This window comes from Gadus chalcogrammus, chromosome 13 (genome assembly GCF_026213295.1).
Source record: "Gadus chalcogrammus isolate NIFS_2021 chromosome 13, NIFS_Gcha_1.0, whole genome shotgun sequence".
NCBI lineage: Eukaryota > Metazoa > Chordata > Actinopteri > Gadiformes > Gadidae > Gadus > Gadus chalcogrammus.
The window spans coordinates 9,083,001-9,101,947 of NC_079424.1; the positions used below are offsets into that span (position 1 = coordinate 9,083,001).

Below are 18,947 nucleotides of genomic sequence, written 5' to 3' on the forward strand. Positions count from 1 at the left end.
GTTATAGTGCAGCGTGTGTGTTGTGTGTGTGTGTGTGTGTGTGTGTGTGTGTGAGTGTGTGTGTGAGTGTGTCTGGATGGATGGGTGGGGGATGGATGTTTATGAACTGTTATCACAGACATGTTACTGATGGAGCCAGGAAGAGAATAATAAAGGTCCATCAGTAATGGTGAACTAAGGAGCCAATTAGTGGACCTTTCAGTGTGATCCTGACAGCTGTTTTACCACATGTGAGACGAGGTTACAGCGTTTAGCTAAATGGCTCCTTAATTACCTCAGTTAACTATCATATCCCACAGGAGCAAAATAAACCTCAGATCTAAACTACTGAATCCTATGTATTACCATTCCTAGTAAGTCATTAAGCCGACCCTTGTATCTAAAGCCACGTATAATGAATTCAGATACAGTTCATCAAGGAGCAGGCAGGGGTTAGAAAGTCTTGCTCAAGGGCGCCTGTAGGGTAGAGCTGAACCCACAACCATTCAGCTGGGAGAGGAACACTATAACCCTAGAGTCACCATCCTGACACTCCCAAACTGCCACCTGTCTGCCACCTAAACTACCAGATGATGTTACTATGACGACTGTGGTACACAGTATTCATGCAGGATGAATCCACAAAGTACTTATACAGTGAGTATCACTGCAGGGTTGAAAACGGAGGGGAGATGATTGAGGAGAGGAGAGAAAAGAACAAAGTTGGCATCTTGGAAAAGACACACATGCACGCAATTCAGCAAACACACGCGTATACTCAAACACACACAGACACACAGGCACACAGACACAGACACAGACACACACACACACACACACACACACACACACACACACACACACACACACACACACACACACACACACACAATCTCTCTCTCTCTGGAGATGAGCAGGAGAGGACAGTGTCTCAGTTGGAGGAACTTGAGCGTCTAACCCCTTTTTTATTCCCTTCTTCATCCTTTCTTTCCTCTCTCTATGCCTTCCCTTATCCTTTATCTATAACTCTCTATCTGCTTTGACAAACGCTCTCCATTTCCAACAATTGTTTTACTCTCAAGTTTCTCCCTCTCTCTCTACTCTACTGATGTCTCTCCTCATCCCTCCTTCCTTCCTTCCTGTCGCCACCACTCTATTCTCTCCATCCTCCTGTCGGTGAGCTAGTGATCCTTACCCACCAACATCCTCCGTCTCCCCCTGTCCTGTCCCTCCCTTCTCCCCCTCTCCTCTACCTTCTCCCCCTCTCCACTCTCCCCCTCTCCTCTCTCTCTCTTGCTTCTCCACCTCTCCTCTCTCTAACTCCCCTCCCGTCTCCCCCTTTCCTCCCTACTCACCCTCTCCTCTCTCCCCATTACCCAGAAACGTCCAACCTCTCATTCTCACCTACGCTCTCTCCCCCCCTACTCAAAAACATTGTCTTCTCCCGCTTTCTCCTCCCCCTCTCCCCCTCTCCTCTCTCGCGTCTCCCCCTCTACTGTCTCTCTCCCTTCTCTTCTCCCTCTCTATTTCAACTCTCCTCTCTGTCCCTTCTCCACCTCCCCTCTCTCGCTCCCCCTCTCCGTTACTATCTATTCATCTTCCTCCCTCTCTGCGCATGTATATATCTAGATGAAGATTTACAGTGTATATATATATATGACTATATATATACAGTATATATAATAAACTCATGTATTCTTAACAACTGTGCAGGGCTGTAGCAGAGGTTAATGATTCTACTGACCACAATGATTATTCTAGTAGTAGCCCGGCATATGTGCGTGCCAGCAGTAGCACTGTGCGTGTGCAAGCCTGCGCACGTGCGATGGTGTCTGTGTGTGTGTCTGAGCGCACACGGCCTGGTGTGTGCGTGCGTGTGTGTGTGAGGGAGCGGTGCGCCGTGCCTGCGTGTTATTAATAAGTGAGCTAAGCCCACCAAGGTCAGCTATGGATCCGTCCATGCGTGAAATAGAGTCGTATATCTGCTCCACCATGGGACCCTCTGTGATGGAGACATCTCAATGCTAATGGACAGATTTATGAACCTCCTGTCTGGCTGAGTGTGTGTGTGTGTGTGTGTGTGAGCGTGCACAAGAGCATGCATGTGGGTGTAGGTGCGCCAACGTTAAAATAACTGAGGTTAAATTATGTCTGTGCCCATACGAGCGTTCTGCTGTGTTTTCTGCTGCAATCGTGTGTGTGTGTGTGTGTGTGATTGTGCTCTTGTGTATGTGTGTGTGTGCATGTGAGCGATCTTGTGTATGTGGGTGTGTGCGTGTGAGCGCTCTTGTGTGTGTGTGCTCTTTTGTGTGTGTTTTGTGTGTTCCTCTAATATGTAAATGTGCAGGTCCTTCATGCTCAGTGGGGTGTTATATTAAGTCCCTGTGAGTGGCCTGAACTACATTAAGATTCCAGCACAGATGACCCGTTCCCAGTGGAAGTCTATCTATCACTGAGGGGTTCCCAACCCGAGGGGCGAGGGCCCCGTCGTGGCGGACACACCCCCTAGCACGGGACTGGGAGGGGCTGTGGCTACCGGGGAGTTTGGAGGCAGGTGAGCATGGGACTCACTGCTGAATGGGTGTTTTTCGATCTATAAAAGGATTAGTAGCAGCTAACACTGCAAACACTTTCAAATGCTAATACCTTCCCTGTACAGTCAGAGAGAGGATGGGAAAGGGGGAAAGAGGGAGCAAGGGAAAAAGAGGTGGGGGGATAGAGAGAGAGAGAGAGAGAGAGAGAGAGAGAGAGAGAGAAAGAGAGAGAGAGAGAAAGAGAGAGAGAAAGAGATCTACTGGGACCGTAGGACAGAGCGAGAGAGAGAGACAGACCAAGAGACAGAAAAAGAGCGAGAGAGCACTAGATGGACGCTAAAAGGAGAGCTATAAGAGCTCTTGGACGAATGAAGGTGACTGAGAGGTTGGTGGTCTAGACACTCAGTGGTTTACCTCATCTCACTCACTCACTCACTCACTCACTCACTCACTCACTCACTCACTCACTCACTCACTCACTCACTCACTCACTCACTCACTCACTCACTCACTCACACACACACACACACACACACACATAGACACACTCTCCCGCACACATGTTTGTGTTAGCGTGCGTGTGCACATGTGTGTGTGTGTGTGTGTGTGTGTGCGTGTGTGTGTGTGTGTAAGAGTCTGTGCTGCTACATATATCAGGCATATCAAGGATACAACTAAATCGTCAAATAAATTAAGCAGACCAGATCGTACAGTGCTTAAAGGGAAGAAAGTAGTCACTTCAACTGGAATGAAAAATACACATAATACAACCAAAGATGGCAGTTTTCAGGGTTATCTACTGTTTGCTATACATGTCCGATATACTCAGAAATGTAATAAACTATTTTAATTTAACTACAGTACTTTCTGTCAGATATGTTGGCGAGGTAATTTAACTAAAGTTCATCCTGTCAGACATGTTGGGGAGGTATTTTAACTACCGTTCATCCTGTCAGACATGTTATGGAGGTAATTTAACTAAGGTAAATCCGGTCAGACATGTTGAGGAGGTAAGATAACTACGATCTATACTGTGATAGATGTTGGGGAGGTAATTTTACTTCTGTGTAGCCAACAAATAAGTGTTTTCAGCACATTCTATATAGTTACATTTAACAAAAGTTATTGTAAAAGGACTAAGAGTACTAATTCAGTATTCTAGTGACTACAATGACCACCACATTATATCTGTATCAATTTGTCATCACTTTGTCCAGTAGTGCTTTGCAATGCATATTATCAGGTGACTTAATTTGTGTGTGTGTGTATGTGTGTGGGTGTGTGTGTGTTGCTGTTTATGTTAATCAAGGTGAGCCAGGCTTTCCTTCACTCTACCTGTCTCAGCAGAGTGTGTGTGTGTGTGTGTGTGTGTGTGTGTGTGTGTGTGTGTGTGTGTGTGTGTGTGTGTGTGTGTGTGTGTGTGTGTGTGTGTGTGTGTGTGTGTGTGTGTGTGTGTGTGAGTGTGTGTGCCCTTGGGCGGGGGTTGGATGGAGAAGGACCTAGGCCAGTGACAGATCTCTGGTCTGTTTGACCCCTGACCCCTCCAGCCATCGATCTCAGCATGGGGTCGTGTTTGTACATGAAATGGAGCTTTCACTGATCTACTGGATTTACTGTCACGCCTGTGTGTGTATGTGTGTGTGTGTGTTTGTGTGTGTGCCGTATGCCAAACAGTTAACAAAGCTTCCTGAAAGACACACACACACACACACACACACACACACACACACACACACACACACACACACACACACACACACACACACACACACACACACCATTGGGCACAGTTAAGCCTTGCGTGGCTCTGCATACTAGATTTACCAAAGCCCTCTCCCTTTTCTTTCTATTCTCTCTGTCCCTCTCTCTTCCCATCCCTCCTTCATGCTGATCAGACCGTTGAGTCAGCAGGCGTGCTAGGAAGCTAAGCACTGTGAGTCCACCGCGCTACGCTAGCTGGTGTTAGCTCAGAGTCGTGACTTTCTATCTTGTGTCTCGATGACTTTGACTTGCATGTTCCACTCAATGAAATCCTACTAATCTGACTTATCTGAACATAAACATAACCTCTACCTATCATAGCTCGATCTTTTACCAATCCAAACCTCTATCTAACCCTTATCTAATACCATAAACTTAACCAAACAAAATCAGGTTAACCCAAACTAACCATACACTTGACCAAATCAAACGGTTTTTTTTCATCATATCACATACATCATATTTTTACTTCCATAAGAATTTCAACAATGTTTTGAGATAACATAAATGATAACATAAATGATGTTATCTCATCTGTCTTGATGTTAGCCATGCCATGTGACAGTGATCTCCTTATGTTCCACAATATGCTGATTCTTCATAAACTCTGCTTACAAAAGTGTTGTATAAGGTTCACCTCTAGTGAGTTTCATATTAAACCTATATGAAATACCTTAGGTGTTCAGAATCTCTCTCTCTCTCTCTCTCTCTCTCTCTCTCTCTCTCTCTCTCTCTCTCATCCTCTCACCATATCACCCTCTCTCTTCCCTCGCTCTTATTCTCCCCAGCCTTCTCTCTCTCTCTGTATGTTATTGATTCCTCTCTCTCCGTGTCTTGCAGTGTCAGCCAGCTGAATGGATTGAGTGTGGGGTACTCCCTAAATCAGCCCCCCGTGAAACGAGGATGATGATGCCGTGTTCCACGGCCAATTTACACATGTCTCACATCCACAAATTTACTGCCGGGATCGATGGGAGGGCTGCCGTGCTCAGCAGGCCGGGGGACACACTGACCCTTTCCTCTTCTTCAAGCCCCCCCCCCCTCCCAACCCCCCCACAATTACTCCATTCACTGTCCTGTCTGTCTGCCTGTCTAATTGTCTGTTTGTCCTCCTGACTGTATCTCTGAGTGTAGTAGCGGTGTAGCGGAAGAGTGTTCTGTAGCCGGCTATCTTAACGTAAACAATTGCAAAAAAAATCCAGAAATTAAAAAAATAAAGAAATATACAGATAAGAGTAGCATAGCAGATTGTAGCTCTTTTAAGTAACCCAAATTTACCTTTCATAATTAATCTGATGTAATCTTATCTCTAAGAGCAGAAGATTGTCTAAGTGCAGTAAACTGTATTTTTCAGTGTAGCTAGCTGTAAGAGACAGTTCAGTAAACCATATTTTTCAGTGTATCTGGCTGTAAGAGACGAACGGTTTCGTAAACCATATTTCTCGCTGTAGCAAACTGAAATAGACGCACGGTTTAGTAAACCGTATTTCTCAGTGTAGCTAGCTGTACGAGAGGAACGGTTTAATAAACCGTATTTCTCGCTGTAGCAAGCAGTAAGAGAGAACCAGATGTCAGGGCTGAGGTGTGACACCTGGCGTGAAAGCATACAAATTGCTCATGGGCTCTTTGGCTTCCTGCACTGTCACGGTTTGATGTGTGCCACTCCGATGACGAATGACAGCAGGCCGCCGTCCAACGGTAGTGCTGCGGTGCATTCAGGATAAAATAAAAAGATACATCTCACCGCAAGCAGTTTAAAATATTAAAATACGGGATGGCTGGGTGGCTCATTCTGCTGGTTGCGCACACCACAGTTAAAATGCCTTGCAGCGGCCGCAGGTTCGATTCCCACCTGTGTTCCTTGGATATATGTATTACCCAACCTCCTTCAACCAACCTCTGTCCCTATACGCTGTCCTGACAACAAAGCTTATGAATTGTGAAATGATGACAACAGTTTAAATATTTATGCCCATAGCAGACGTATGTTGGATGATTTTAACTGAACCCTATGCTCCTTCCTTTGTGTGTTGCTCCGGGAAATACTGAGCTCAGCACTTTGTGAACTCTGTGTGATATAAACCTCCTTTAAACCAATGGCCTTTATTATTACATTTAACCATAGGAGTTCAGTTGCTCTCGCTCCCCTCTCCCTCTCTCTCTCTCTATTGCTCTCTCTCTCTCAACCAAATGAAATAAAGCTTAATTGGCATTTCAATTAAAAAAAACGTTTTGCTAAAGCATGGAAATATAAATGTGTAAAGAAATTAGTAGAGTTAGAGTTAGCTTGCATAAAACAAGTTTACATAAATTAAATTTCTCTCTCTCACTGTCAGACAATCACACTCACTTTCTCTCCATCTCTCTCTCTCTTCCTATTGCTGCCTCTTCTACTCTCCATCTCTCTCCATCACTGTTTTTGCTCCCTATCTGTCTGCCTGTGTCTCTCTCTCTCTCTCCGTCTGTCTGTCTCTCTCTCCCTCTGTCAGTCTCCATGGCGGTCCACATGCTCTTTGAGTCTATATCAGGAGCTTGGCTCGATGACATCAGAGTAAAACGACAATTAACCCCCTGCCAGAGAGGGAGGCGTGTGTGTGTGTGTGTGTGTGTGTGTGTGTGTGTGTGTGTGTGTGTGTGTGTGTGTGTGTGTGTGTGTGTGTGTGCGTGTGTGTGTGTGTGTGTTTGTGTGTGTGTGTGTATGTGTGTGTGTGTGATAAAAATGCTATACTGTAAAAGTGCCACCCTTTCATTCTCTGTTTAATCCTCTCTGTCGCTCACACACACACGTACGCACACACGTACGCACACGCACACGCACTCACACACACACACACACACACACACACACACACACACACACACACACACACACACACACACACACACACACACACACAGACACACACACGCAAACTTGTCATTGCTTGGCAGAGCTCAAAGCCGGTACACTTGGCAGTGAACAGGTCAATCTGGAGAACAGAAGGAGAGCGAGAGAGCGTGAGAGCGAGAGAGCGAGCGAGCGAGAGAGAGAGAGTACTGAAGAAGGAGAAAAAGACAGCAAGGGACTCAAAGATAATTTTGACATTTAAATTTGCACATGGAGATATACTGTGTGTTTGTTTGTGTGTGTGTGCATGTGCGTGTTTGTGTTTTACCTATTGAAGCTGTGGCCGGAACAGGTTCTTTGGATACTGTAGGAAAAAGTAAAACACACACGCATCAAGTCAGTTTGGAAAAATCATTTGAATCAATCCTGATCAACTTTTAAAACATTAACATATGCGTGTGTGTGTGTGTGTGTGTGTGTGTGTGTGTGTGTGTGTGTGTGTGTGTGTGTGTGTGTGTGTGTGTGTGTGTGTGTGTTTATTGTACCTGAATAGTAGGAGTTAACAAGGGATTTGCTCTGCAGAGTCTTTCCTCCCTGAACTGAGAAGGAGCAGGGAGAGGGGGAGGCTTCGGGAGGAGGAGAAGAGGAGTAGACAGAGGGCAGAAGGAGGAGAGAGGAGCAGATGATATGGGGGGGAGAGAGAGGATTAGAGAAGAAAGGAGGAGGGAAGGTGAATGATGAAGAGTGAAGGGGATGGAGAAAAGAAGGGGGTAGTGATGGGGAGGAGAGCGGGCGACAGAGGGAAGAGGAGGAAGAGGAGGAGAGGGGAGTAGAAGAGGTTAACTACACTCAAAACATCAATCATAAAACAGGACACACTATAACAAAATAACATACTGGGGGATCAATATTGTCCATTAAACAGCAGAAAGAACAATCTAGATAAACTAATGGCCGCATCAATGGCAACGTATCGACCCTCTCTCTGCTGCGTTCTGAACAGAGAGTGGTTCTGAGCGCTGCATACCCTCAATGTCATCCCACGACAACAATGGACCGCCTGCCTCTGCACAATACACATGGTTTAACATTCCAGCAACAGGAGAGGAGGAGAGGAGCAGGGAAGAGGAAGAGGAGGGGGAGTGGGGAGGGGAGGAGGAGACGGAGGAGAATACGAGTAGCGGGGATATAGAAGAGAAGAAAAGGGTAAAAGGTTTGGATAGAGAGCAAGGAGCATCATATAAGAGAGGAGCAGATAGTGGGGGAGAGGGGTGAAAAGAGCGGGAGGATGGAGGGAGGAGGTGGGTAGAGGGGAAAAAGAAACAGTTTAGAATAATTAAATTGAACAATGAAGAGTTGGGCGCAAACATAAATCATGTTTGATGAATGTGCTTTAACATCAGGTCCTGCTCCCAACACAGTGACTGATCACTTCCTCAACCCAGTAGATACATCTCCATGTCTCCCTCCATCCATCTCCCCCTCGCTCTTTATCTCTCTCTCCCTCTCTCCCTCATCCATCTCTCTCTCTCTGCCTCCATCCACCTCTAGCTCTCTTGTTATGTCTCTCTTTCTCTCCTTATATATGTCTCTCCACCCTTCTCTTCCTCTCTTAATAGCTCTCCCTCTTTAGCTCTGCCTCTCTCTCTATCACTCTCTCTCTCCATTTATCTTTACCTCTCTTGATTTTTTCGTTCCATACCAACACGTTGACTCCCACACACACAGAGACACACACACACACACACACACACACACACACACACACACACACACACACACACACACACACACACACACACACACACACACACACACCAGCTAATCTGTGAGGTATATTTAAGTAAATGATGTGTAAAGCGCACATGCACGCACACACACACATATGGTTTATTATTTGAGTTAATCCTGTTCTCTCATCCTTCCCAGTAAGCTACACGTGTCTCTAACCTGAAGATCAGTCTCTATTCACTTCCAAATTAATCCACTTATTTACACACACTGAGGAGTGTGAGTGTGTTTCAGTATGTGTGTGTGTGTGTGTGTGTGTGTGTGTGTGTGTGTGTGTGTGTATGTGTTTCTGTCTGCATGTGTACTGTATGCATAACAGTTACAGCACTGCCAGCTCATCTATATGTGTGCAAGAAAGATTGTGGGTACAAGCGAATGTACCTCTCACTCTCTCTCTCTCTCTCTCTCTCTCTCTCTCTCTCTCTCTCTCTCTCTCTCTCTCTCTCTCTCTCTCTCTCTCTCTCTCTCCCTCTCTCCTCGTCTGTCTTATTTCTCTCGCTCTCTTCTTATTTCTCTCCCTCGTCTTATCCATCCCTCTCTCTCCCCCTATCTCGCCTCTAATACCTGAAGAAGAGACCGGAGCTCTCGCCCTCTATCGACTCCTTTGTTCTGTCACTCTTCATTCACCTCTCCGTTCTTCCAGAAATTAGAGAATAAACTCGCCCTCCTCTTCTTCTCATTTCCCTTCCTCTTTCTTCCTTCATTCGTCTCTCTACTCGTCTTCACCACACTTCTCTCCTTTGTTCCTTTCCTTGTGCCCTTTATCCTTCCTCCCCTCTCTTTCTATCCTCTCAACACATCTCCTGCTAATCTCCTTCCGTCCTTTTTGTTTCTCCATCTCTCCTCTTTCCTATCCTCCTTCCTTTCTTGTAATATCGTTCTATCCTCTGCCCTCTCTCTCTCCTGGTCCCTATCTCCTAATTTTCCCCTAACACCTTGACGGACTCAAACAGAGCAGCTCATCTCTGCCGTTTGATGCATAGCCATGCTATATGTGAGCCAGGAGAAGGCTAGCCAGGCTAGGCTAATCTAAATCAGGATGATGCTAGCCCCTACTATTCCAATGTGAGCCAGGATGAGGCAAGCATCACAATGCTTATGTGAACCAGGAAAAGGCTAGAAAAAAGGCGGTGCTAATTTTAGCCGGGAAGAGGCTAGCAATGCTATGCTAAAGTCAGCCAGGATATGTGCTAGCCATCACTATGCTGATATGAGCAAGGATGATGCTAGCCACCCCTAGGCTAATCTAGACGGGACGCTAGTAACGCAATGCTAATGTGAGCCAGGATGAGGCTAGCCGCTGCTATTTAAATGTGAGCCAGGATGAGGCTAGCCACACTATGCTAATGTGAGCCAGGGTGATGCTGAGCTCTGGGTCGCTGGCACTCCTCTAAAATGTGCTTTGGCAGCAATGTCCTGTGAAGAGATGTGTCTGCTCGGTGAGAATGCAATAACACAAAAAGGTTATTTGCCCTGTGAGGCTTTGTCCACAAAAATATTACTTTTACTACGTGTCAGCGTATTTCTGTCTCATTAGGTATGAACCTTGCTATATCACCGTGTGTGTGTATGTGTGTGTGTGTGTGTGTGTGTGTGTGTGTTTGTGTGCGTGTGTGATTGTGTGTTAGTTTGTGTGTGTGTGTGGGCAGGCATGTGTCTGTTTAGTACGTCGGTCAGGTGATTATATAAGATTGGTTGTCTGTTCTATGCCTCGTGATCTAGAAATAATGTTCACGATAGTAAGTGTGTTTATGTGTGTGCCTGTCTGTGTGCCTGCGCTTGTGTGTGTGTCTGAGGATTAGATAGACAATATCTTGACAGACAATGCAGAAGAGGGAGACAAAGATGTACAGAAGGAGGGAGGGACAGATGGACACATCGTTAAGGGAGATTTAGCAAATGCTGGGAATAAAACGTTAAACTGAAGAGATCGCTGCATACTGCAGAGTAAGGGCGAACTGACTGCAAATTAAAAAAAAAAAGACAAGAAGCGATTAAAATGCAACAATTCCCCTGTCCGACTGCAGTGTTCCCACTCTGAGATTCGTTCTGCATGCAGAGATAAATAATTAGCTGTTTCTCCAGGGTTAGCATCACCAAAACGCAGAACATCACCGCTAGTCAGAGACGAGGTTTGGAGTCTATACTGTGTACGGCCAGGAAAGAGGGGGAGGAGGAGGAGGGAGAAGGAGCGGGGAGAGAGGGGACAATTATGGCCGACATTAGCTTGGCACTGAGTTTCTCTGTGGCTACTCGGCTTGCAGCAGCCAAAACGGTCCCAAAGGCCAGGCTGACATTTCTAACAGAATGCCCCCCTTCTGAGGGACTGGCTAATTACCCTGGACGCCGGCACGTGCACTCCGGAGTGCATGTGCTGGCTCGTGGTGTGGTGTAGGATCCTGCGCCCACGTCCACCGCTATACCACACACATGCACTTTTCCGCTACACGTGCACTCCAACACGACACCTAGAACCCGACACTACACATGGGGGAACTTTGCAGAATGTGCAGGTGTGTTTGTGTATGGATGTGTACACAAAGTCGCTCGTACACATTCATACAAATTCACTTTGAATGCAGGCCAAAAACCAGATCGATTGTTGCTAACAATCTGATAGAATGTTGGCCTGCTTATCAAATAAATGTAGGTATACACCTATAGATATACATGATTGAGCCATGATATAAGGACTTACCCAGATCCCAAACCATCCCATAATAACAAGTGGTCAGGGATCAGGATCTGGCTTGGGCTTAGGGTTAAGGTAGTGAGGAAGGGAAAGGGTTATGGATGAGGGGTTAGGAATAAGGACTCAAGACGTTGAGGTCCTGGCTGGAGGTGGAGAGGGTTTAGGTAGGGAGGAAAAGTTAGGGTTGTGTGTGAGGGGTTAGGGGTTAGGAGGTAAGGTCTTACTGAAGCCGTTGAGGTCCTGGCTGGAGGTGGAGAAGGGGTCGTCCTTGCGTAACGTGCCGACCTTGGTGGTGCTCTTATCGGCCGTGGAGACGGGCTCCATCTCTCTCTGCTGGGTTGAGCTACTGGCCGTCTCCTTCTGCTTCTTAGCCAGCTTACTGGTTCACACACACACATACACAGGTTAATACATACTGTATGTACACACACACACTCTCTCCTTCTGCTGGTTCTGACACACACATAAAACAGGTTCAAACATATAGCTTCTTCTGCTTCTTAGACAGCTTTCTGGTTTGCACACACATACACAGACCTTAACACACATACACACTCTTTAACTTTTAAAGGCGGGCTGACTTTGGCAGTACATACTACAACACTACTGGGTCTAAACGATCAATCCTGCCTTGCTGTCGGCTCGGTGGTACACCCTAGGCGAACGGGAGCCTGCGAGAGTCAACAGGTGATTCTACTGTCTTATTATCCGCGCTATCTCTGAAAACTCACAAAATCCCGCGGGAACACGTTCCACTCACGTAGGAGAGAATAAGGCCCGCAAGATATATTTGTATAATAGCAGCTGAATTTTCCGCACCTCTCTAATAAACAGCGCAGTCATTTCTAATGAGTCTGACGTTCAAAGGGACTTGCAATGCTTGCATAAAAGTTATGCAGGCAGTTGAAGCCATTTGAAATTACAGGGGATAAAAATTGGCGGCTAATGTCAAATTGCAACATTTGTATTCAGATATCTGATTCACCCGATAAGATAATCCTTCCCATTGGCTGTTTCCACCATGATGGCCGATTTCAGTCTCAGTGGACCCCGCAATACGCAAGTAGTTTACGCCAATAGTTTGCGATAAGATCGAACCGGTTAGACAAAATCCTTGCCATACCGATTCCACGGGGTGCCGGGAAAATTGTTTCTCTTGAGAGCCACCCCACTGCAAGACAATCAGAGCCGAATTCACCCTGCCCCGCCCCCCCTCTGACTGAGTCTGCTGAGTAAGCCGGCTGATGAAATGGCAGGTTTGCCGCCTAGTGCGTAAGAGCCTTCAGCCAGCTTACTGCTCACAGGACACTCAAGTTAACACACACTCGCATGCACAAAAAACATACAAACAACGTAAACCAGCACACGCACAGGTAATGACACACACGAAAACAAAACAGAGAACAAGAACACAGACAGAGAGATGTATAAGGATAAGAAACAACAGACAGTCCACTGGATTTGGGAGGAAGCACAATATGAGGATGTGACCATTGGAACAGAGAGAAGCCACTGCAGCAGCTGAAGAACCCCACAGAAACATCTTCACATCCTCGTGATGTTGAAGCAGGTTTTGCCTCTTGAACCCGTTGGTTTAATATCACTGAAGGATATCCTTGTCTTCACTAAGAGGGATGAGGAATCGAACCAAGGAAGAGCTGCTATTGTTCGGTTATGTCAAATAAAAGAACAACTATTCATTTATTTTCCTTTCTCTCTCCTTCTCTCTGTCTCGCTTAGACACACCCAAACCCACACACACCCCCAAACACACCCCCCTCCACACACACACACACACACACACACAAACTCATTATTTGATAGTTGGGGACATTACCACATGCTGTACAAATTTGACAGGATTAACAGTAGATTCCAATACGTCCCAAACACACACAGCTGTTTAAACACGGTCTATTGGACCATTAGATAGTAAGTTGTAGTGTGCTTGATTCCCCCTGATAATGATAATATATACAAATTGCTCCTTCACCGAATTAGAATGATTGATTATTGCATTATATTACATTATTTGAAGAAGACATTTTAAGCAATCGTATTACCATTTTTTTTACTTTGACGCGACCTTCAACTGGATGCCGTTTCAAAAGAGGCTACCCCAGAGAAAGTGACCTAATGTTTACTATCGAAGCCTGTATTGCAAAAACCTCCTAGATGGTTCCTCCTAGAATGGGTCCCAGCCTGATCTGTTGAGGCTGATCCAGATTAATGAAGGCGTCCCTCATGGCAGTCTACTACGTTCCCGATGTTTGTCTTTGTGATCATTTCAGGGATAGTATAAGATATACAAGCTTGATCGTTTCTTTCAGATACAATTTCATGTACTTTGTCATCTACCTGCGATCTGGCCTCAGAAACCAATTGTTGTACATTAACAGTAAAACCAGATTGACCGAATATAATTACAAAAACTTTACACCTGATTTCCTTGACAATAGCATGCAACTGTCGAAGAGTTCGAAGATAACGAGTGGGTTATGTAAGTGTTGTTTTATATAAAAATATGTGTACATTAAAAAAGTGCATAATTTGGTTTTTAAAACTGTTTAAATGTGATTTGTCAGTCAGCCAACACTTCACTATCTTACCCCCCCCCCCTGATCCAGAGGCAGTCAGACGTTCTGCCTGTTTGTCTGTCCCTTCCAATTGTCTAATAGAGGTCTAAAGTGGCCCAAGAGAAAGATAGAGGGGGAAACAAAGGCAGAGAGCCAGAGAGAAAAGGACAGGGGTGGAAAACATTTCTAAAATAATTTCCCTTCCATCAAACTCAGACTCATCCGTCCAGGGTTGAGGGAGGGTCCCCTGGGAGCACAGGCCTGGGGGGACGGCTCGGTGGGGGATCGGGGGGAGGTGAGACAGAGAGATGAGGTGAGCGTAGAGCGAGTGTCTGGGAGAAAGAGAGAGAGAGAGAGAGAGAGAGAGAGAGAGAGAGAGAGAGAGAGAGAGAGAGAGAGAGAGAGAGGGGAGTGGGAGCAGGGAGAAAGGGGGAAAGGGCAATGTGATGCAGGGAAGAGGTAATTGAGAAAAGTGAGGGAGAGGGAGAGGAGGAGACTGATTGAGCAGAGTGAGCAAAAGGAAGACAGGAAGAAGAGGAACAATGAGATGAGGAGAAAAAAATAAAAGAGAAAGAAATGGAGGGATAACAGAAGCTCACACACAGACACAAACCTAACTGTCTGCCTGAATGCCTGTCTGTCTCTGTCCGTCTGTCTTTGGGCCTGTCTGTCTGTCTGTCTGTCTGTCTTTGGGCCTGTCTGTCTGTCTGTCTGTCTGTCTGTCTGTCTGTCTGTCTGTCTGTCTGTCTGTCTGTCTGTCCGTCTGTCGGCCTCTCTGCCTGTCCGTTTTCTCCCACATCTCCTCCTGTGAGGTAAAGTGGGGTGATGATTTAGAGAGGCCACACCCCAGGCTCTCTAGACGGCCGCTGGTATTAGTGTTTTCTCTCGGCTGTTGTTCGGGAGGGACGCGCTCTAGAAGTGGTCTTGGGTCAAGTGGTGTTCCCATGGAAAACGCAATACCTTCAGAGTGCCTGGGCCCGGCCCGGTCTGTTGTCGGTAGAGACCAGGGGATGCTAAAGTGGTGTCATTTGGACGGCAATTTCAGTCCTCGCTCCTTTGGTCCAATTCACACCATTTTGCTCTGCAGTATCACTTGTAGGCCCTGTTCATTTATGTCACACGCGTGGAATGGTATTTTCTGTGTTTTTCCGAGCTTTTGATGTTGTGCCATAATGACCCCTGCCACTATGTATAAAAAACGATGTATTCAACCGTGTGTTCAGATGTACACGGCCTCTAGAAAACTCGCAAACATATTTGTAGCTTGAAGTGAATGGATTTGAACCCCTGGATGAACCATGGTCCTGTTGTATGTTAATGTCAAGGGTCCCTCGAGGGGGGTTAGGTAAGCTAGCAGATGTGTGTCAGGGTAGCTACGAAGCGCTAATGTTTACCACCGCTGCATACCGCAATAACCATCACCGGCCGCGCGGTCGTGTCGGAATAAAGAGACAAACGGCCATAACTCAAGGACCATCCATCAGCCACGTTCCCCCCCCTCCACACCCCCCCCCACACCCCCCCCCCCGACCCCGACGGCTTCATCAAAGCCGTCCAGACAAACCTGTTCCTCCCTCGCATGTAGCGCTCGCAGCTACCAGGGGGGGCCCCGACGCTGCAGTGGACGGACGGCCCCAATCACAAACAGGCAAGGCGCTGTTTGTTCCCGATCCGTCAGGCGGATTGACAGGCCTCCAGCGCTACGCCATGGTGCTCCGTCTCTCGCTCGGCCGTGCCGCCTCTCTCGCTTTCTCTCTCTAGCCAGCTCAGCCTTAGCTCGCCCAAATATCCCCAAGCCGACGCACCTCCCCCCCCCCCCCCACCACCAACACCCTCCCCAGCCAGCCGATTCATCGTCACGGCGATGCCAGTGGCTCAGGAGTGTGTCTGCAGGGCGCATCCAAACAAACTTTCATCTGCGTGTCACAGTATTTAGAGAGGGGGGGGGGGGGGGGATTGAGAGAGAGGGAGGAAGAGAGAGAGAGAGAGAGAGAGAGAGAGAGAGAGAGAGAGAGAGAGAGAGAGAGAGAGAGAGAGAGAGAGAGAGAGAGAGAGAGGGGGGAGGAGAGAGGGGGGAGGAAAGGAAGGAAGAAATGTGGAGAGTGTGATCGGATCAGAGAATGCTCATAGTATCACTGCAAACCACACACACACACACACACACACACACACACACACACACACACACACACACACACACGACAACACACACACACACAACACACACACACACAACACACACACACTTCTCTGATTTGAAACAGTAATCAGTTAATGCCCTGCCTAAAACAGGAGGTGTATTGTATGTGTCTGTCTGGCTTTATCTAAGTGTCTGTGTTTTTGTTTGTTTGTGTCGATGTGTGTGTCTGTCTTTAAGTGTGTGTGTGTCTGTCTGTTAATGTTTGTGAACGTCGATCCATCTTTATGGCTGTGTGTGTTTCTGTATTTATGCGTTTATGTGTGCACTTGTTCGTGAGTCTCTACTCCGTATTTGTCCTGATGCTGCCCTTTACCGCACTATTGGAGTGTCTGTGTGTGTGTGTGTGTGTGTTGGTGGGTGTGTGTGGAAGTGTGCATGTGTTGGTGAGTGTGGTGTGTGAACAACTTTCAGCATTTGCATGTGCACCGGTAAACAGGTAACTCATGGCTGAACCCTTATGCTGGCATGTCAACCAACAGCACTCATGGACCAACGTGGAAACCGGCCTGCCGGTACGAGGTGGGCTGCACCGGTTTATGGGGACCGGGTGATCAGTGTCCCGAGTTGGTTCTTTGGGTAGTGTTGGGTGGATGATGGGGTTCTGTGTAGATCCAAGGAGGGAAGTTTGAGTCAAGTGTATCAGGGAATGTTGCTGTTCAGATGCAAGAGGGACCGGAAGGGAAATGACAGAGATGCTTTGAAGAGCTCTCACGAGCGGGGGGCGGGGGGAAGGGATGGTTCCGCTGTGCCGTATTAAAGGTGAGCGTCATGGGCAAGCTGGAGTGCAGGGTGACGAGTAGGTGTTTGTTATGGTGTGTGGATATGGGTGGTTGTTGAGGGTGTGGTTGGGGTGCGTTTACGTGTTAGTTAATGTGGATCCTCTTGGTGTGTGTGTGTGTGTGTTTGTGTGTGTTTGTGTGCGGTGTCTGTTGTGTGGGTTTCAAGTGTTTTTTTGTTGTGTAATATTTGTTGAGGTGGTGTGTGTTCTCTGGGTGTGTGTGTGTGTGTTGTGTGTGTGTCTTTCTGTGTGTGGTGTTGGGATTGTGTCAGTCTGATGTCGGAATGTTTTGTTTTAAATGATTGTGTGTATCTATTTGTGGTGTGATGTGTGTGTGTGTGTGTGTGTGTGTGTGTTGTGTGTGTGTGTGTGTGTGTGTGTGTGTGTGTGTGTGTGTGTCAATGCGTTTGCGTGAATGCTTGCGTGCTGGTGTGTGCACGGCTGTTTATATGAAGGGCTGTAAAGACATGTGATTATGCACGGCTAATCGGCAGGGAAAGTAGGCCCTCGCCGATGGAGATAACAGTGAATTAGGCTGACCTTTCAGGACGCCACTCACACACGCCGCCAATGTTTACACGCAACCCTGAACCAAGGCCCTCACACCCAGAACCCGGACCCAAACCCTCACCGTTCCCTCTTGGTTGAGCCACTCGACCAAGAGGCCAGAGACCAGACTCTAATCCAGTCCGACTCGTGGGCACGTTAGCAGGGATAACATCATCCGTTAGCAACTCTCAACAACATTTTGTTTACAGAGGCCGCGGGGCTGAACAAGTTGATACTCTGATATACACGTCCTCACCTCCAGCACCATCACGTGTATAATTAACAACAGTTTCAGCAGCTTAGTCACGTTCTCTTGGGGCACTTTTAGTCCCATAAACAAGTGTTATTCAAACATATAATTGTATTTATTTTGTTATGCAGCAGGTGGCCAACCTAACAGATAACAAACTCCTCAGCGCTATGGTAGCTGAGGAGTCACTAATCACTAATCACAGGTCACTAATGAGAACTTACATCGCTGACCATCAAAGCTGGGCATTGGAAGGAACAGACTACTAACAGTCTATTGTTGATGGGACAGATGATAACCCTCGATGTCTGTGTCGAGAAGGATAAACTTTCTCTCTCTGTAATGATAAGGACAGACTATCTCTGTCTATAATTGCAAGGACAGACTAGCTCTGTCTGGGTTTTTAAGGAGCCGACCTCCATGGCTGTTTTTCTGTGTTTTTTGAGGATGGAAAGATTTGACAAGATAAGTGAGTTGACCAACAACGCAGGTCAAAAGACCCGAGCAACTGTGAAGGAAACGTCCTACAATTATGTAGGAATTCATAGGATTTGAAAGAATGCAAAACACAATCATATCGTTTAGACAGGGTTTAGAAAGAGGAATACAAAGGGATGTTGACCTGGCCGTTACTTACAGGTAATACGAGTAGGAATAAGCATGTCTTCTGAGGCGTCGGTGCGTTGGTGAAAAAAACAAACGGTTGGAACCGCCAGAGAGAAGGATAAAACACAGCGGATTAGTAGACGTTCACACTAGATGCTGTTCTCTGTGCCTCCTCATCATCAAGTTATCATAGACTGTTGAATATGGTCCCAATGCATAGTATCAATAATGTCTACCTAAAACATCTTTAATGTTTTACATGGATTTTAGGAATTTACACTGCAATCTGTCTTACAAAACTGTCTGAATCCCTGGCTTTCTACCTGTCTGCCTGCCTGTCTGTGTGACTGCACCTCTGTGCTTCATATGCTACTCCGAGTTGGCCTGTGTTTCCTGCTATCCCG

At 46.7% G+C, this 18,947-nt stretch overlaps 1 protein-coding gene across 1 annotated transcript in view; it reads right to left on the bottom strand.

Annotated features, from left to right (window-relative positions):
* The window catches only part of ptprt (protein tyrosine phosphatase receptor type T), a 193,648-nt gene that overhangs the window by 42,227 nt on the left and 132,474 nt on the right, over window positions 1-18,947 (bottom strand). Inside the window, exons 19-21 of the mRNA XM_056606519.1 lie at window positions 11,809-11,963; window positions 7,647-7,727; window positions 7,430-7,465 (exon numbers count right to left, since the gene is read on the bottom strand). Coding sequence (XP_056462494.1) covers window positions 7,430-7,465; window positions 7,647-7,727; window positions 11,809-11,963 — 272 coding nt within the window. The remainder of the gene's footprint in view (window positions 1-7,429; window positions 7,466-7,646; window positions 7,728-11,808; window positions 11,964-18,947) is intronic.